The following is a 20,368-nucleotide window of genomic DNA, read 5'->3' on the forward strand; positions in this document are numbered from 1 at the left end:
GCATTTTAAAAAGTATTCCATTACAGAAACACTTATGAGGCAGCCAGTTCTGCTCCTTTTCTAAATAACGACAGATTTTGTTAGGCATATTTTTTTATACAAGCAGCAGTATTTTAGCCTTTGTTTCTGAGTATTTATTACAAAGGAACTCACCAAAACTAGGATTGATGGAGACTGAAGATGATGCTAGTTCGTTACTAATGTTCACACTCCCAGGTGCATTTCTGTAGTTCACCACCATCACATTATTTCCCAGACTGGCCTCAGACGGTGCTGGCACGAATGATGATGCCACTGGTGAAGATGCAACATGGACAGTACTTTCCACAACACTTGCTACAAAATTTGATTGTGCAGAAAGGTCAGGCATCCTTTTGTTTGTTGTGCATGAAGAATGCAATGAATGTGCAGAAACTATAGTGGGAAGTGGTGGGCTCTGGCTGTGAACAGGCTGTTGTGATTCAAGCTGAAGACTCTGTTGAACATGCTTTATTGTGGAATTGACATGAACATGGCTGTTTTGTAAAGCAACCCTTATGACTGGGCTCTGCCTTCCCTGTCGTGGTGAAGAAAGATGAAGACTTGGCTCCCTTTCCATGGATTTTTGTACTCTTATTTTCCCTTGGGGCAGATGACTGGAACTTCTGTATGTAAATCCAACTGGTTTCTGCAAATGTGATTCAGAAAACAATTAAAAGGTTATATTAGACATATCTGGTAATTTTTTTCTTTTGCAAACTAGGAAGACTACATTTTAGTAATTATGCTATTGGCAATAGACTCTTAATGACAGTATTAATTGTCATGAAGCTAGTACTATTATTTTTTAGCCTTCCCTTTATTTTCTTTTATTCTTGCTTGTAGTACCGACACTAAGAGTTTATCTGGTCAGCTTCAACATTTCTCAATTTGCTTCCACCTGGGGTGTTGGTGCAATTGCTTTCTAAAAAGCCAGGGAAATATATAATGAGAAAGGCAGCTTTGTAAAGGCTCTTAAAATGAACTTGATGAAAAAAAGAACAGGCAAAATAACATTTAAAATTTGTCAGCCATTGACCCAGTCTGCTGAATTCTCAAGGGATGCCACACTGCCATGTTAGCCTCCCTTTAAACAAGAAGGGAAACAATTCACTTTCTCTCCTGGCTGCCTCTTCATTCTTTACTTGCTAGCTTGCTAGTCGTTAAACATTTAGATCTCATCTACAATGGAAGATTCGAAAGAGACTAAGACAGACAAAGGGGCTATGTTTTCCAAGGCTTGGGGTACTTTAACTAAGAAACATATGCACCCTAAAGCATGTGTTCTTGTTCAACCATAAGTCATGGAGCAGGAGCTACCAAATGTAGCTGGCAGGCATGGCTTTAGTATTGTTGCTTCTTTTGTTTTACTTTTTGTATCTTTGTTTTGTTTGCATTTTTCGTTTATAGAAATCTGATTATATTCCACCCTAGTAGCCATTAAAAATATGACCTAAAGAAGGGCTTATGCTCCAGAAAGTTTGTCCGTTTCTCCAACTGTTGGAGCTGATCTAATGAAAAACAAAACAAAACAAAACAACCTTTACTACCAACCTTTCCTTATTTATATCCTTAGCCCATCACACATAAAAAATGGTACAACTATTTACAAAATAAAATAAAAGAAAAGATAAAAAAAGAAACAACCTACAGCATTCCTGATGGTTTTAAAGAAGAACCCAAGAAAATGATTGGCAGGCCCCAATTTGCTGGCTTCTCCCTTACACCTTATAGTGATAAAAGGAAAGTCTTCCTCAAAAAAAAAAAACCCTCTATCAGTTCAGGACACTTTTAATCTGGACATTAAAGCAGCTGCCATCCCACATGATCAGAGGGGAGGGTAACAGCACAGATGTCACAGGGTCCAAGTGTAGCTGACAAGCCATTTGTTCCCCAAATCTCATATTTTTGAATGTGTGGACAGTACAAGCTTAGAGTTGTCAACAAAAATGCATTCCCAAATAAAATGTAGCACCCTATACAACATGCACAGGGGTGTCATCACTTTTACCCACCCCTAAAGCAAATGGCCATAGAGCTGTCTTGGCATCTCCTGACAGCAGAATCACCTCTGCCACACTAAAAGCTTTGCAATATTGTTGATTAAGAAAGGTCATTAGATTTTATGACCTCGCTCAAAAATCATCTGTTTTCCTTTAAAAGAGCATAGTTATAAGTACTGATATTCTGTCTCCTTAGTTAAAAGTGGATAGACCATATAGGAATAAAATGGATAATGTACACTTAATATCAAACTTTCTTAAAAAAATTGGAGGGAAAAAAAAACCATCTTATTAAAAGAATAAAATTCTATACCATAATGAATATGACACCACACTGCTGAGATCTAAAAATTGGTTAGTCAATTGAACCAGCCTGTGTGAATGATGCATAAACTCTCTTCTAATCGCAGAAACCAACGAGAAAGTAGACCACATCTTATACAGCAACACCACCAATCTACCCAAGTTTCAGATGTAACCTACACAATCCATTTCTGTTTATTTCAATACAAATAGAATTTTATGGCATCCTGAATTTGATGGGTGCCACTCAATGACCACTAGTCAATAACAACACAGGAGACTGAAGCTGGTGTACAGTAAGAAATCTAGAATAATTTAATTGAAATGGATTTTAAGTCTACTACTTTGCTATTAATTTTAATCTTACTGAGAGAATTTTTTTTTCTAAATAAGCATTAGAGGAAGTGAGAGAATGAAAGTAAAGAAAAAGACCTTAGGGTTTTAATACTCACAGGTTTGAGCAACAGTGGCTTTACACGAGTATGCTGCATTTCTGAGACCTCACGATGAAGCAGGTCAAATTTTTTATCCAAGTTCTGAATTGCATCATACATGGCCTGACAACACACACAAGAGTTAGGACAGTATTGTTTCACAAGAACCCAATTTAAATCTGAATAAATCAAGAAAGTTGAATTAAGAGCAAAATTCCTTCCCAAAAAGTAGGTAAGATCTTTAGGTAATATATACATTCTGTAAGCATATTAAAGATCAATTTAGATACAAAATCCAAATACCAGTAGTAAATATCACACAAGAAAAAGAATTCTCAGAGAAGTTTACTCTTGTGACTTTAATGTGTCTGACACTTAAATGTTGTTCTTCCTGCTTTCAGCATTTGTTTTATTTGCACCTATTCGGTACATTTCATTTTACTGACAAGTTCTAAGGCAAGTCAGCTATAATATGTTATTAAGTCACGATAAGCTTCCAAGTACACAGGTAGAAGGCTTATAGGCAGAAAATTGAAACAGATTTCTATATCACCAATGGGACATATATTTAGAAAAATACTATTCGTAAAGTAAAAATCCTAACTGGAATTGTGTGTGTCCAGTAATATCAAAGACAACAAGAAGGGCTTCCATAAGTTCATAGGTGACAAAAGAAAGGCTAGGAAAAATGTGGTCCCACTGCGATATGAGGTGGGGGACCTGGTGACAGAGGACACAGAAAACAACGAGGGATCCAGTGCTATCTTTGCCTCACTCTTTATGATCAAGATTGGCCCTTAGGCCAAGGAGATGGATTAGAAACTGAACAGCCAGGCCCAGAAAGTGGTCATCAGCAGCATAAAGTCTAGATGAAGACCAGTAACTAGCAGAGTACACCAGGAGTCAATACTGGGTCTGATTCTGTTTAACATCTTCATTAATGATCTGTATGATGGGCAGAGCACACCCTCAGCAAGTTTACAGATGACATCAGACCTGCAAGAGCAGCTCATACACCAAGGGGTGCTCCCATCCAGACAGATGTCAACAGGCAGGAAAAACGGGCTGACAGAAACATCATGAAGGTCATAAAATGGAAGTGCAAAGCCCCACACCTAGTGAGGAACAACCCCAGACACCAGGACATGCTGGAGGCCATCTAGCTGGAAAGCAGCTTGGCAGAAAAGGACCTGGGATCTCTTAGTGCTTACCAAGTTGAATATGAGCGCCTTTGCCACAAAGGTGACTAATGGTACCCTGGGCTGCATTACGCAAAATATTGCCAGCAGGTCAAGAGAAGCAGTCATCTCCCTCTTCTCAGCACTGGTGAAGCTACAGTGCTAGGTCTAGGCCTGAGCTCCGCAATACAACAGAGTTGTGCACGTACTGAACAAAGTCCAGTGAAGGGCCACAAAGATGATGGGCTAGAACACCTCTCCTGTGAGGAGAGGTTGAGAGAGCCAGGACTGTTCAGACTGCAAAAGAGAAAGCTCAGGGGGATCTCATCAATGTCTAGAAACACCTGAAGGGAGGGTGCAAAGAAGATGGAATCAGGATCCTCTCTTCCAGCAGTCCCCAGTGGCAGGACCAGAGGCAATGGGCACCAACTGAAACACAGGAGGTTCCAGGTTCCCTCTGAACATCAGGAAATACTTCTTCACTGTGAGGGTGACCGAGCCCTGTCACAGGTTGCCCAGGGAGGTCATGGTGACTCCCTTCTTGGAGATATTCAAAAGCCATCAGAACATGGTTCTGGGTAACCATCTCTAGGTGGCTCTGCTTGAGTATGGGGTTTGGACAAGAGAGTTTGCAGAGGTCACTTCCAATCTCAACCAGCTTGTGATTCTGTGAAAATGAGATGTAAATGGCGTATAAAGAAATCAACTCAGCAATGCCTTTCAGAACATGGCACTGAAATCAACTGCATATACATTTTTCATAATCATAGAATCAAAAATAAAAAACTTGAAAAAAAAACTTCTTTATTGAAAGTGTCTGATCTTCAGTCAATCCCCAAGGTGAAGCTTTCTTTCAGATGTTAAGAATTCGTGTTGCCTTACTAAAGCAATCAGACACATTTAAAAAGTATTATTGTGAAGGCTAAAATTTTCAGACAAAAAAACCCAGGTAAGACAAAGCATTCAAAGTCCATCAGTTATTACTATACGTTATTGTGATATTGTGATATAGAAATTTCCTTTTTCAATGTTTCCAGGATTTACCAAGTCAAACACGATGCTTACACAGCAATTTAGACATACATTCTGTGCCATAAGAATATAAAGGAATTAGATAACAATATTAATCTAATACTGAAAGGACACTGACAACTTGAAAATACCTATCGCATACATGTCATCAGCTATTTTTGCAAAAAACACACAAGGACATTATAGACATGCGAGTTACAAAGAGGAAACGTGTCTTCAACTAAGCAAAGCAATATCTTTTGTTGGTCTACAGCATAATTAGATAAATTTTTAAAAATACATATGGATATGAAAAAAAATGCTAGATGAATATGTAGTAGATAAATTGAAAATAATTTGAAATTCTATCAAAACCAACAGTTAGGTTTCAATACAATAGCTATCTTTGAAAAAAAATAATTATCCTCAGACAAAAGAAGCTATCAATGTTTCCAAAATTTATAAATACCCCAAGCACTAAAAGTCCTTAAATTGATATGGACAGTACAGGCATTACTAAAAGGCTTCATGTAGCTGTAGGGCAGACTTACTGGGAGGAGGGTATAACAGTGGGGTGAAGGAGATGGAAATGGCCTAGTAGGCATCAAAAGAGGCTACAGCTTCTCATTAGCACTACTTGCTGCAGCACACATTCCCAGACTAGCAGCAATAATATAAGTCACACAATCTGCTTAAGGAGACTTGCAAGACATTAATATTTGGCTACAAGCCACTGACAAATTATTCTCCCTAAAGCTTGGTCTAAGTATCTTTATAGAGTATTATGACTCCATAGTAATATAATTCCTCACCTGAATAAATATGTGATGCCTTTAATTTTCGGTGCAGTCATTTTCAATCTTGCCAGCTATTGCTTCAGAAGTCAAAAGCAAAGAACTCACCAAAACACCACTAACAGGATTTTGGCATGCTTTTGGCAAGCCTCGTGTACTTTCAAAAATTGGGTGTGTATGACAGTCAGATCTTTCCCATTACCACAAAGTCCTTCCAGTAATCACTAGACTTTACAATTTGTATTGAAGCTTTATATTTGAACAGTATTCTTGCCAGCTATGATGTGAAAACTTCAGAAAATACAAAGTAGATTTTTTTTTCATTGAAAATACTGAGCAGACAGTTAACGAATGAACAACCAGAAAGGATGAAGTCATAGATTATTGACTATAGAATGCAAATCATCCTGAAAGTCAACTAAAATGGTTTAAATGCTATTTTGGAGACAAAGGAAAAAAAATAAAAAAAATACCTGGCAATAACTGAGGACCTCCATTAGAGTTTTCTGCTGATCTCCAGTGTATGAAGCTTCGGATACAACGCTCCCCTTTTTCATTAAAATAACAAAAAAAAAAAAAGAGAGTGTAAGATAGTAGTATATAAAGTCTTAGGATACCACATTAAGCCATTAAAACCCTTCAAACCTCACACATTATTTAAGTCTACCCCAAAACATGCATCCCTAAAGCAGCTTTTCAAAGTCAGTCAAAATTAACTTACACACTCATAGTCTGGTTCATACTCGTAAATGACACTGTCACTATCTTCATATTCTCCTTCCCTTGTTCTCATCTGGGAAATAACATAAGGAACTTTCAATGTTGTGAACAATGAAAGAATTCAAAATATCAGCTCCAGAGAGAACCTTCTAGGAATCCAACTCGGACACTTTCTGTTGTAGCTATATTCCCTCCCTGGTTACAAAAGGCCCCAAGAAAGTGAGATTTAGCAGTCATCTCATTTATGTGCCTGTGGTTAGGTCATAACATAAACCTCTTGTAAATTTATGTAATAGTATGCATTTTTATTTGGTTATTCTAAAGCCAGAACTTTCTCACCTATGTATGGTCTATATAGCCAGTCTTATGTAATTATAAGACTCCTTATAGATAGTTACACTAATTTAAACAAAACAACTTCAAAACAAAAATTTATTTATTTCAACGGGTGTAACTTCTATGCAGAAGCTGTAAAAATGTGTAAAAGACATAATTTTTTTACTGCCTGAAAGCTGTTTTGAGACAGGAATCAACAGTGCCATCACCTGGACAATTCTGACATTTTTCTTTTACTGGATGGGAGCATCATGCATCATCCATCCATCATCCATCACGGATTTCAAGTCTTGTTGTTATGGGGAGTTTTTGTTTGTTTGTGTGGTTTTTGACTAAGTCATATTTAATCAGGTCTTATTTGTAAAAGGGAAGGTTGGTGATACAGGGGTGCTGTTTGTTTCATAACAAGCAAAATTAAAGAGCTATCCTGACTTTTGGAATTTAAGAATATTTTAGTGATGCGAACTAAGCTTCACACTACCTCAAGTTAGAACTATGTAGTCTGTCTTTGGACAGATGGAGGCAAACCCTTATTCAACATAAAGTTCCAACTCTTACCGTAAATTCTACGAAAAGATTTTTACTGAGAAAAACAACAGCATCTACATGGGGAAATCAGTACGAGTTACTCTCTGTTGTACACTAGCTGTTGTTACACACATACAGTCTCCAGCAAAACAAGGTTTTACTCTTGCTAGAAGCTTCTATGCACTACATGGATATCCTACCCCCACTTCTTCACTGGGATATCACTTAAACGAGCATACAAAAGTGAAGGAAAAATTACACGCCCAATGACATTGAAACCAGCCTCAAAACAAAGGGCTACTGTTTGAGGAAACATACCGCATTCTGTCCCACTAGAGTAGGGGCAAGTCGTTTTCTTTTATTACGTGAAAACACAAAATTCATTTTCTCAGGGCTGTGACCATTTCCTCTCTGCATACTTGCAGAATGGCTCATATGCGATGTTAATCGTTCAGCTAGCAGTGATAAGCCTTGGCTTCCTGAAAAAATGGAGAGAAAGCAAAGCATATCAGGCTTCCCACTGCATTAAACTTTTCACTATAAAGAAGCATGCAGCCACATTATTTTTTTTTACTTTCTAACTGCTTATTTGAAATTTGTTTACTAGCATATTATTAAACACTTACTAAATCCAATTTATTTAGAGCTGAAATCATAAATTTAATATTCTTTCTTCCAAACTCTCTCCCACCCTCTGTTTCATTTGCCTTGCTTTTCACTGCTGATTCTCTCTTCTCATTTCCATGTCCAATTTTAGAAAGTCACAAAATTCAGAACCCCAACAAGACCAGTTAACTAAAATTCAGGTGAAATACCCACAATGTAAAACACAGTTTCCATTTGTTTAGTCCTCATCTGTCCATTCCCTTCACTTATGGGGTCTCTTCCATCTTTGTCACTGAAACACTGTGCAACAAAATGAGATCTGCTCCACGTATCTCCTCTGTTGAGTCAGCGTAGTCAGGGACTACCAAACCCAAGCTATGCATAACTGGTACCCAAAATGCCTCCACCTTTTGTGTGTCGGACTGGCACACAGTTAAGAGGCTTTGTCCTAATTCTTCTGAAGCCCAGACCTATATCTTGAAGAACATTAAAGGTTCTTCACTGTTAAGGGGAAAGTTGTGTCTCCACTGTCAGTTCTGCCTGTCCATCATATACAGGCTTCTACCTCAAACTTTCTAGAAAGGGCTATCATGGCAGCTCTTTTTTTAAAAGAAATAAAAACTTAAGAAGGGAAGAAGGGGAAAAAAAAAAAAAGTAATTACTTCCCCTTGACTTCTATGTATTTTTGCTACAGACAGGCCAAACACTATATAGATAACAAGATACATGTAAGAGAAGATATTAACAGACAAGTAAAGCTGAAGAAGCTAAACAAGACCTTGGAAAGTTTGAAAGAACTAAGGAAAAACAGCTGGCATAAAAAGGCAACACCAAGTTTCCACCATACTATCTGCTGTGAAAGAGCTTTCTGCAGCTTAACCTAAGCTGAAAAGGTATGGTGGGGGAGTTTTGTGTTTACCTACAATAATTTTTTTCCAAGTAAAAGGGGCTGTATCAGAAGAAGTTACAAGGGTACTTCTTACTGCTTCTGCAAAATAATGGAACTTATTTTGTGGCCCACCTGCAAAGCAGAACTAATATCCCAAAAGCAGAAGAGAAATCAAATCCAATGGGACAAAGACAAGCTAAGAGAAATACTGGAAAGCAAAGACAATCACTTTACTTTTATGCACTCGAAGAGGAAGGGCCTGGGGCAGGACAGAAAACTAGTAATATATTCAGATTAATTAAAAAAAACCATAAAAAATAAAAAATTTTGCATTAAGAGCCCAGACAAATGTGGCAGAGCTGACAGATGCTACCTACGCCAAGATCTGTGTTAGTTTTAGATCAGTGCAGTTAACATCATTTTGAAATCACAATCAATAACTCAGCAATACAAATACATACGCAGTTAATATTAAACTTAATACTTATTCTCTTAGGTGACGATTAAAACCTACCTACTCTCCCACCCAGTTTAAGAGTTTCCCAGATCACCTCATTCCTCTGTCTTCACCACACAGATCTAGCACTCATCTCCCAGCACTAAGCACCCCCAGAACTGAGCCTGAGAGACGGTAGCACCCTGAGGGACCAACAGCAATACAGGCAAGAGGACATGTTGGAAAGTAGAAGGGGTGCAGGGCAGTAGGATTAACTCACAGGCACAATGTAGTCCCTCAAACTTCAGACACTTTCTGCAGACAAACCAGAATGTTACTTTACCTGGAGAAACATCAGCTCCTGGTTTAACTATATTTTAAACATACTATGTTAAACTAATCATATTTCTGATTAGCTTCCCAAACTTAGATTTAGGCACAAATATGACCTAAAAGAAGAGCGCCAGCAAAAGTGATATCGAGTTTGTGGGCGTAAATGGCTAAGTGAAAACACAATTGAAGTGTTCTGCAGCTGGCTTGCTCTGCCAGCTCAGTATCTGTAGGCAAGAAGATATGAGACAAAAGTCAAAGAAACCAGTTTGGACAGACAGAACCAGATCTGAAGAAAAGGTACTGCTTGACAAGTCACTGGCCTAAGATGGTTGAATAAAACGAGAGAAATGCTGTTCAAAGAGTTAAGTTAAACGATAAATTTATGCCACGTTTTAGTCATACATCTCACTATACTCAATTTTAATTAGACAATACCAAATGCTAACGATCAATAACACGAGCTGCAAGCCCGAAGTTGACAAAACCATCTTTTACCTTTTAAAAAACAATCATACCCACTCATGATTCTTCTCTCGATACAGAAATAATCGTTCCTGCCCTGAAACCAAGACCAGCAACTGCCTATGACAGTTTCTCAGGCAGGATTTTTTTTTTTAATTATTATTTTTTTAAACAGACTCATACCCCAAAGTAAGCCATCCAAACCATCCTCCTCCCCCAAATATGTTTCCAGACATAAATGTACAAAAAATTATAATATACTCTACTGTCAAGTAGAAGACCAAAAAAGATTAAAAGTTCTCAAGAGCACCTAACAACACTAGGAAGCGGAAATGTAACTTGACTCTGCTGAAGAGGAATACTGATGAGATTCTCTATAAAATCAACTGGCCAATAAGGGCCATCACTCAGTTACAGTCATTTTTCTTGCAAGCTTACTTACTGCTACTGGACTTACTAAATGCTCATAACAGCTATGATTAATTTTTATCTGGGCCAACAGAGAATTGGGTAAGGTTTCTGAGAGACTTTGATCTTGCATGTTAAAATAAATACAGTGAATTAAAGACAAACACCAAAAGCTACTTACAGCTAGTAATTTATCACCTTAAACAATCATCTTACTATCACTGCACATCAATACCCCCAGTGCTCCACTGAACTGCACAGGCCACTTTACCTAAAAACCTCATTTTCTGGGTTAGGTTTTTCCATGGCATTTATTTTCCAATTTGCTTGCTAATTCATTCCTAGGTATACTTCTTTATAATTAAATAAAAAATGTAAAAATGTAATATTTCTATGGGTTCACTATTAATAAAGACCTCTAAAGTAGTAACTAAAAAGGTCCCTCTTTTTAAATGCATTGCCAATCAGTTTCTATAAGGTAGCTTTCTAATAAAACACATTTTAACCATAAGGGTAACGCAGAAAGCATTCAGGACAGCAGCACTGTCAATACAGCATTAAAACTAGCTATTAACTATTAATTACAATAAAAATGAACAATAATTACCACAGGCAAGTTGAGCCACATGGTTAACACCACTGTTTACTTCAGAGTTTTGTTCCATTGACACACAGCTTTGTGTGGACAGCCCATTTTCTTCATTGTCAGTAACCACTGCTTCCATATCATCTTCAGCATTCACAGGTACATAATCTATCAGCATATGTAGAAGGAGAAACAGGTAAGCCTAGACATCCCTCTGCGTATCAGGTGACTAGCGCTTGTATCTGGTCTAGCGTTATCTAAATTGTACCACCGGCTAATTTTAACCCAGTTTCACTTTTGCATCTAAATGCAGACACTTTTAAACACAGGCATTGAGGTTTCAACACACACTAGAAGGGAAACAGCTTGCTGTTACTTAGCTGGCAGGATCCATGAAATTATTCAGTACTCAACTCTCCCTACAGCATCCAGCTTCAACAGAAATAGTTATAAACCAGTACCGAAAACTTCTAAGAACTTCACCATTTACACTCAAGCATATAACAAAACATTAATTTGGATATGAAATTTTACTTCCATAAACAAGAAGTGTTTAATGCACTTGAAACAAATTCTACAAATCCTAACTGCAGAATTGGTATTCAGATCAAACCAAACATCAGCTCCCAGTAAGATGCTGTGCAGAAACACTGGCAAATCTCGAGTACCAATTTTTTTTTCAATTAAACATATTATATCAAGAAAAAAAACCCTGGTTTCAGAATAACTGTATTATAGCTATTAGTGCTAGATCTGGTGGTTTTGGGAGGGTAGGGCAGGAAGTGGAATTTATTCTTGATTAAACAAATTAATGGAAGGAACAACACTGTGAACCACTGAAGTTAGGAAATAAAATGTAAATTCAGCCAGCACACATGCATAATGACACACTAACTATATGGACAAGTTATTTTTCCACAGGATCTCTACCCTGTTCAGGGCACAGCATGGACTAAGCTCCAGGAATGAATCAGGGCTGCATGACTATAATAGCAGTCTGGATCTTTACTCTTACACAAACAATTCATGTCAAATGCTGATCCGTTCTTCTGTTCCAATTTCTTAAAAGACCAAGAGGTGGGAAAGAAGCTGAAATCCATAGGTCATAAAAGTCTTCCTTTTGGCCATCACTCCCATCTAATGCAGAAGAAACAATTCAGCAGGATTTGGATTTGGCTGTCACCAGATTACAAAAGACTTAACCAAATTGAGGGTCTGTTCAGAAACATCAATCAATTGCCATGCAGTCAGTAGCTATGTTTACACTAGTAAATGAAGCAAAAAAACCTAGTTGGGGCATAGCTGCCCTGCAAAAAGCAGTTTAGCTGTTAGGACTGCGAGCTGGCAAACACTGCTTAGGCCCAGAGAACAGTTCTTGGCCCGTTTTAATTAGCTGTATAGAAGTAAACAAGAGGACTACTCATGAACTTAATTTAGGTGCAGCTTTTAGCACTTCAGTGATGTTCACTGACTGAAGTTCAATGCAGGCTAACATGAACTATTTGTACGTGTTGAATTATTTAACTGCCTCACAGGCACAAACTTTTTTGTTGACATTTGTCTAGTATTCTGCCTACTCTGGAAGGAAGTTAACAGAGTTAGGAAAAGTGCAACTGTAATGAAGCAGGCAAGAACAGAATCCTCTCTGGCAATTTCCCAAACAGGGTACTGTATAGCCTTGGCAAATGCCTTACTTACAGCTGGGCCGCTGCTGCCCTGCAATCATCTTTCTATCCCTAACGACAGAAAGCGGCACAAGTTTGCTGACAATACAAAACTCGGACGAGTGCTGTGCTGTTATTCAGGAGGATCTAGACAGGCTGGAGTGATGGGCAGAGGGGAACCTTCTGAAATTCAACAAAGGCAGGTGGAGGCTCCTGCACCTGGGGAGGAATAACCCCAGTCACCAGGACAGGATGGGTGCTGACCTGCTGGAAAGTAGCTCTGTAGACAAGGACCTGGGGTCCTGGTGGACAGGTTGTCCATGGGTCAGCAGCAATGTGCCCTTGTGGCCAAGAAGGGCAATGGTATCCTGGGCTACATTAGGAAGAACACTGCCAGCAGGCTGAGGTAGGTAATCCTCCCTCTTTACTCAGACCTGGTGAGACCTCACCTGGAACGCTGTGTCCAGTCCTGGGCTCCCCAATACAAGAGAGATATAAAGCTCCTGGAGCAAGTCCAGCAAAGGGCTACCAGACTGATTAAGGGTCTGGAGCATCTCTCATATGAGGAAAGGTTGAGGGACCTGGGTCACTTCAGCCTATAGAAGAGAAGACTCAAGGCTGGAATCTGATGAATGTGTATAAGTATTGGAAGGGAGGCTGTCAGGAGGATGGGCACACTCTTTCTCAGTCACGCCAGCCAACAGGCCATGAGGCAATGGGCATAACGCAAAATACAGGAAGTTACACCTGAACATGAGGAACAACTTTGTTACTGTGACAGTGACTGAGCATTAGAATACACTGCCCAGGGAGGCTGTGGAGTCTCCTTCCCTGGAAATAATTCAAGAGAAACAGTCCTGAAAAATGTGCTCTAGGTGACCCTGCCTGACCAGGAAGGTCAGACTAGATGACCTCGAGTGGTCCCTTCCACCCTCAAGTATCCTGTGAAATTGTACATTACCTGTGCAGCCTTACAATGCACAGAATATTCCTGTATATTCATGATCTACACCACAAATCTCATGCCTCTCTTTGGCCCACAGGAAATAAGGCAGGCAAATCAAGCCTAGCTGACCAACAACTATGCCACTCAAATCTACAGCAGACAGAGCAACAGGTACAAAGAGGGTAAATTCTGCGGAACCAGCACGTAGCAAAGACAAAGCAGCTCCATCTGGACTAGAGGAAGGCTAATATGATCAGAAATCAGGACAGTTTCTACAGCTAGTTGATACTGTAAGCAAAGCTCAGTCTTCCACACCCTCCCCCACCCTCCCTTAAATAAGTTTCAGTATCAGAGTATCAATAGTACAGTGGACTCTGAGCAGAAAGTCACCAAAATCTGTAGCTAGAGCAGCTCTCAGCAGGAGGATAAACACATGAAACAGAAGATACAGAAAATGCCTCACTTCCAAAACATAGGCAATTAATTAGAACACATTTCTACAATGATGTAGGGGCAGTGCAGCAGCATGCACTAGTCTCTCCTCTAAGATGGTGCCCACAATCTTCCTCATCCCAAGAGCTTTTATCCTCCATCACCCATTGCTCAACATGGCTGCTTTCATGCAGGGAAAGAAAATTATTCCTTCTTTAGAATGGCACTTCTACACAGTCAGGAAGTTTTGAGATTAGAATACATGACCCATTTCCATGAAGGTTTATCAACATGACTGGTGACTTCAACAGTAAGGAAATCTGCTCCAAGGAACACAGACCCACCTGCTTTATACTAAGCACTTAGTTCTTTTCCTGATGTATTCTATCTGCCTTGCCTCTGAAGTCAGTCAACAAATGTAAATGTCTTTATTGTAGACTGGTTAGATTCATTAAAAAAATAAAATAAAATAAAAATGGTCTGCTCAAAAGTATTTTGTTTAGAAAGCCTTGACAACAGAAGTAGTTATCATGTCATAGTCCTTCACATATCTTATTCAGGCAAGGTGAAGCAATACTTCATGTCACAACTGAAGTAATTCTTACATGTGAGGACAACTTTGTTCATTCAATTGCAATCTTCACACACCTTCAGAAACTTATGACAAAAGAATAAAATAATTCCAGCTATTCACTTACAAAGAAACTGCAACATAGTCCTATAAGCAATTCTGAGTATTTCTCTTGCTTCTCAGAAGCATTAACAATATGAAGCAATATCATATATAGCACCAAACAATATTAAATACCTATCTGTCTTTCAGGTAGAAAGCACAAACTGCCAGATTCTGTGATTAATTTGTGGTCCTGAAAAAAAAAATAAAAAAAATTAAGCCATCAAGATTATTTTTCACATGAGACTTGAATGAAGATGTAACTGCATTTCTGGTGCTAAGTTAGTAATTCCATTGCATTAACTCCACTGAGACAAAAAATATAATGACATAGATATTTAGGTGCTTCCAGTTAGTCTTGACAGGAAATTATAAATTAAAGAAGTGTGATTAAGAAAATATTTTGGGTTTATATATTTCAAATAAGGCTTCTACCATGAAGTGAATTACACATTTAGTAAGTAAAACTTACTAAGTAGGCTGGCTTATCAAGTCATTGGAACAATTTATCAGTGTAAGAGAATGCTTAATTTCTGATTGAAAACTGAACTGACAATCATCTAAAATCAGAAAACTTCACCAAACTAACTGCTCTCTCAGAGTCAATGCATGCTCTGGATTGTATGGCATAGACTACAACTTATGATTTTCAGTAAGACAGTAGGATGTATTGTACATCCATAAAATAGATAAATGCACATACAGAAAAATGCATTACACAGAAAAATAGATGGAGACAGAGCAGTACTATGAAATGACCAAATTAGAAAACCAAGATGGGAGGTGCTCTTTTTAACTTAAAAGCCGTTATGTTCACCATTTAGAATTCTTTCACCAGCAATTCTTATTTGCTTCTTTCTACACTAAATCATCACACAGCAGGTATTTGTAGGAAGTTAAAAGCACTTACTGAGCTTTCAAGCAACTTGAGCTCAGCTTTCATAATGATTTACATGCAGAAACATCCAACTGTGTGTCTAACCCTGAATCAGAAGTTATATTACTATATTATGCTGCTTTTATGCACCAAAGGAAACCCAAGCATCATAAAGATTTTATTTCCAATAACCAATGGAGAAATATATGTAAAAGTAATTATGACTTAAAAATTTTCTCTTCTTTTGAAACCCTTTCATTTGATCAACCTACTCCAGCAACCAAACGAATGTTTATCTTTTTATTGCTGCTCGATCACCTTTCCCCGAATGGTATAGTAGTATAGGTATTGGTGAAAAGAGCTAAAACAGAAGAAAAATGCAAAACATAAGAATGAGAGACAAACAGAACCAGACTGAAACATACATAAAACTCAGAGATGCATGGACAGGCCACCGAAATAATTTAGAGATGGAAAGATGTTGATATTAAACATCCAGAAATAGCAGAAACAAGCAAACTGAAACCAAAACCCTCACAAAAACAAAGTGCCAAACATGAAGTCTTTCAGAGTTAAAAAGAAAACAAAAATAAATGCCAAAAAACCCCTCTGTAGCAACTACAGATTACATACCGAAGCTAACAAAGCAAAGCAACCCTACCCAACCACATAAAAAAAAACCATCAAGGAACTAACTAACCTGGTTTCAAACTAAGTTACAAAAGGCAACCTGGCTAGCATTAACTTGGACCACAGCTAGATCCTGCTTTATTTATGGCCAGACACTTATGCTAGCATACACAAAAAAAGAACTAATAAAAGAGAGAGCACGGAGATATCAGTGTCATGATGCCTTTTCAGGGCTAGTATCATCCCATCCCATCTTCAAGTAATCATTTGCATATTATCTCAGTCTCACTGCAGACTGAACTTTTTTTTTTTTAAGCACATCTCTGCATACTACGATAATCAAACCTATGAGTGAAGAAATACAATGGATTCTAATGCAACAGCTGAGGTCTGAAGAGAAACTGACAGACATGTCTTTCCCCAAGTATGTTACTAATTAAATACACAACATATGCCTGAGGGATAAGGAAGGACTCATACTGAGTCAGACGTTACCCAATGAATGCTCTTGCTTTTTGCAGAAACAGAAATGTAGGTAACCGTGAGGTATGGAATGTTAAAGGCAGGTGGATGAGAGAGCTGAAACCACTAAGTAGAACTAAATCCTATCCCGACCTCTACTGCAGAGGTCCTGGGGGCTGCTAGCCAAACCACAAAGACTAAGTCAAACTTTCCAAAGAAATACAGTGTTTTTTCTTTATTTTCTAAGAGTTCAGTTAGACACGTATTTCTGTAAATATGATCTCAATACTCCCAGGTGCAACAGTCATGGAAGCTATATGTAAGACAAACTAGATTTCATAATGATGCTCAAGTACTGTACTCAGAAAAAATTGGTACCATCTACCTCAAGTTGCATCCTTGAATTTAGCATGTTTCTGATAATTTCATCATTAATCTAGATATGTTGTCGCAGGTCAGAGACACCAGAATACTCTGCCAGAGATAAAATGCCTATCAACAGCCGGTAAACACTGGAACAATAGTTAATTTAGAATACTGTAGTCAGAATTTGCATGACTGGAGTCTGCAACAGATTAAGACAATGGGATCATATTATTGAGCAAATGCAAACCAATTACTATGGTGAGGAGCAGAGTAATGAAACCAGATTTCCTGTGGCATTATGTCTCATCTGGATTACTAAAATGCTAATAATATCAAAACTCGAGGTAAAACAAGCATCAGAAAGAGGTCTCTGTTCAATAAGATTTGAACTCATATTGCACCTTTTGACTGAGGAATACTATTAACGGCACATCTTTTCTGATGTTGAGGAATTTAGAACAGTCTTAATATTTCTGAAGATTACTTACAGACAAAGCCAATCAGGAGACCAAAAAAAAATAGGACAAAGGAAAAGGAACAAACACCCAATGCATTACCCCGTACATTTGCTTAGTCTGGAGTATATCAGCATTGCTATGCTCCTACCCTACTACATCTTAATCCTACTCTTTTACTTCATGCTGCACGTGTACTGTTGCCCAGTGAACTGGCAGAAACCTAACCACAACAAAAATAAAACTTTTTTTAGCCATAAAAGCTCCTTGAATCATGAAATCACACAAGGAAATCACGCATCTGAGCAAGAAACAAGTGGAGCCTGCTGAGGGCAGAGTCCTGTGACAGCAACAAGCTAAATCAGCTTAAACTGATGTGAGGCTGTATAAACGTTACTCCTTGGAAGGGCAGGGTGGAGCACGCACCTGACAGAAATACCTGGTTTGAACCAAAGTTAAGTTAAACTCTAAGATACAGAAGCTGCATTATGCATTATGTCTTTGACTGGAAAGATCACTGTGTCAGGCATCACACTTTAGGCGCACTACTCATCTCTGCTGGTACTCAGGTTTTGTAGCAAAGTAACTGCAGCATCCAAGGACCTGCCAGGGCCGAAGACACCGCTGCTCCACAGCCAAGTCTCCACAGCGTTTTAGCTCTACACTCACCATCTGAAGACTACGGAACGGGAGTGCTTCCCCCACCGCGCACCACTCAACTGCCGCTGTCACCCTCGGGCCCTACACCGCGCGACAATCAAACTGTGGCAGGGCCTCGTTATTTCGCCCGGACAGTAATTTCCCCGCGGGACTCCCGCTTCCAGCTGCCCCGCGGCACAGCCACGCACGGCCGCCCCTCAGCCCCCGGCTTCGCTGCGGAGGCTCCTCGGCAATACGCGTTCCTAGGGAGGGGAAAACCCGCAGCCGTTGGGGCACGCCCAGAGGGGCGACAACAACGGCTCTCGCCCGCGACGGCCCTCCCTGCCGCGCGCGGAAACCGTTAACCGCGGCGGGTCCCGCTGCTCCCACCCCGCACAGCCTGCCCAGCCGCCGCCGCAGCCGCCGCCACGACGCGGCGGTAACGGGCAGCAGCGATAGCCAATGGCGACGGTGCACCGCGCCGGAACCGGCGAATAGCGGCGGGCGCGGTGGGCGTGGCTCGGCCGGCTAGGCAGCGAGCGCTGCGGCGGCTGCGAAGGATGAGGGAGCTCTGTGCGTGCCGCCTCTCGTCTGCCTTCCCTCGGTGGCGCGGCGGGCGGCCGGCCGGCCGGCAGCCTTACCGTCGGCGGACATAGCTTGCTGGGTCGGCAGAGCACGGCGTCCTCCTGAAAGCGGGCAGGGCAGCGGAGCGAGCCGGCGCTCCGGCACAGGCAGGTGTGGCCGGAATGCGGTGTTGGAAACGGAAGCAGCTTCTCCGACGTGAGCGACAAACTGTTTTGAACCAGTGCGGCTGCGCGCTGGGCACGGGGGCGCGCCTGGCGAACGGGAGCCTTGGGGGCGGAGGCGGTGCCGCCCGCCCTTCCGCGCCGCCGCCTCCTCCGCAGCGCCGGAGGTGCGATGCCGGGGCCGGTTGTGCCCTTACGAACAGTTCCCCGGCTTTCTCTGCGCGGCTGTGGTTTCCGTGGCGCTGCCACGCTCCGTGCCTGCCCAGGCCTGAATGGGGGCAGGGAGCTCAGTTTCATTCAGGCTTCCCCGTCCTTAGGAGGATGGAGAACTGGCGAGCTGCTCTCCGAGTCTCTGTGGCAGGGCACGTCCGTGGGTAGCTTAATTGTGCCCTTCGCGATTCTCAAACTGCAGAGCCTCATGTGTGTGCCCTCTGTGGGTCCAGGTTTCAACATACAGTAATGTCCGTTTATGTTACCACGCCAAGAGGTCCGGTTTGGGTTCTTCGCAAGCCACTTGTGATGAGAGAAATCCAATTGCAGAGGGCTGCAAAAGGTTGTCCTCACAGAACTGCACAGAGTGGGGTTGATACCAGCTGCTTAATAAAATGCATTCTTAGTAGCTTATCTCTAAAAACGATTTATTTATTAATAGTTCAGGTAATACACATTTTTGTATGTTCTGTTAAATTCTCTATCAAGTGCCAGCAAAGCATTTGTTTAAAGGAGAAACTCAAGATGGAAGTGCTTCCACAGGATGGATGAGCCAACTGGCAGCAAAACTAAGCACTAACTGGGTGAAAGGTAATTCCTATTGTGACCACCAACTCACTGACCAGTGACACAAGAAACCCCCCAAACCAAAGAGAAGTAGGCATTGATCATGTGGACTAATTAACATAAGAAGTTGCTTAACAAATAGGAAACTGTGTAGTAAGTAATGAAAGAGTTATGTAACTTGTAACCAATGAGGGCTGATGTCTTTGCTTGATGAGATGTATAAAGAGTGTAAAGCTTTTGACAGTTGGGGAGCTAGGCATTGCTCCCTATTTTGCGCAAGCTAGAATAAAAGAATAGAAATACCTATAATTTGCACTCTGTTGAAGGGCATGGAAGACAGAATGTGTGCAACTTGTATGTGGACAGAAGAGGGAATCACAAGAAGCAATAGGGATTACGGTAGGTAATGATCCTATGTATGGGGCATTTTGGCGACCCACATGGAACATCTGTAGTCCCTTGCCCAGATTGACTAACCACTTCCAGCAGAGGGGTTTGGCTGGGTGAATTCTGACCTTTTGACTGTGGGCTTTGTATGACCAGCCCTGAAACCTGGATGACCAGCTATTCAGTAGTGCAACACTTGCAAAATTATATGAGATAAAACAAGGAAAGAAAGAATCTCCTTCAGCCTTCCATGAAAGACTCTGTGAAGT

General features: G+C 40.3%; 1 protein-coding gene across 1 annotated transcript in view; it reads right to left on the reverse strand.

The window, feature by feature from the left end:
- Nucleotides 1-19,232, reverse strand: part of BEND2 (BEN domain containing 2) — a 33,645-nt gene extending 14,413 nt beyond the window's left edge. Inside the window, exons 1-8 of the mRNA XM_065677137.1 lie at nt 18,831-19,232; nt 14,896-14,953; nt 11,067-11,213; nt 7,644-7,804; nt 6,463-6,534; nt 6,215-6,289; nt 2,777-2,881; nt 154-667 (exon numbers count right to left, since the gene is read on the reverse strand). Of these exons, the coding sequence (XP_065533209.1) occupies nt 154-667; nt 2,777-2,881; nt 6,215-6,289; nt 6,463-6,534; nt 7,644-7,804; nt 11,067-11,213; nt 14,896-14,953; nt 18,831-19,232 (1,534 nt within the window). The remainder of the gene's footprint in view (nt 1-153; nt 668-2,776; nt 2,882-6,214; nt 6,290-6,462; nt 6,535-7,643; nt 7,805-11,066; nt 11,214-14,895; nt 14,954-18,830) is intronic.
- Between the last annotated feature and the right edge of the window lie 1,136 nt (nt 19,233-20,368).

The sequence above is a fragment of the Lathamus discolor genome, chromosome 4, assembly GCF_037157495.1.
Source record: "Lathamus discolor isolate bLatDis1 chromosome 4, bLatDis1.hap1, whole genome shotgun sequence".
In the NCBI taxonomy this organism is placed as follows: Eukaryota; Metazoa; Chordata; class Aves; order Psittaciformes; family Psittacidae; genus Lathamus; species Lathamus discolor.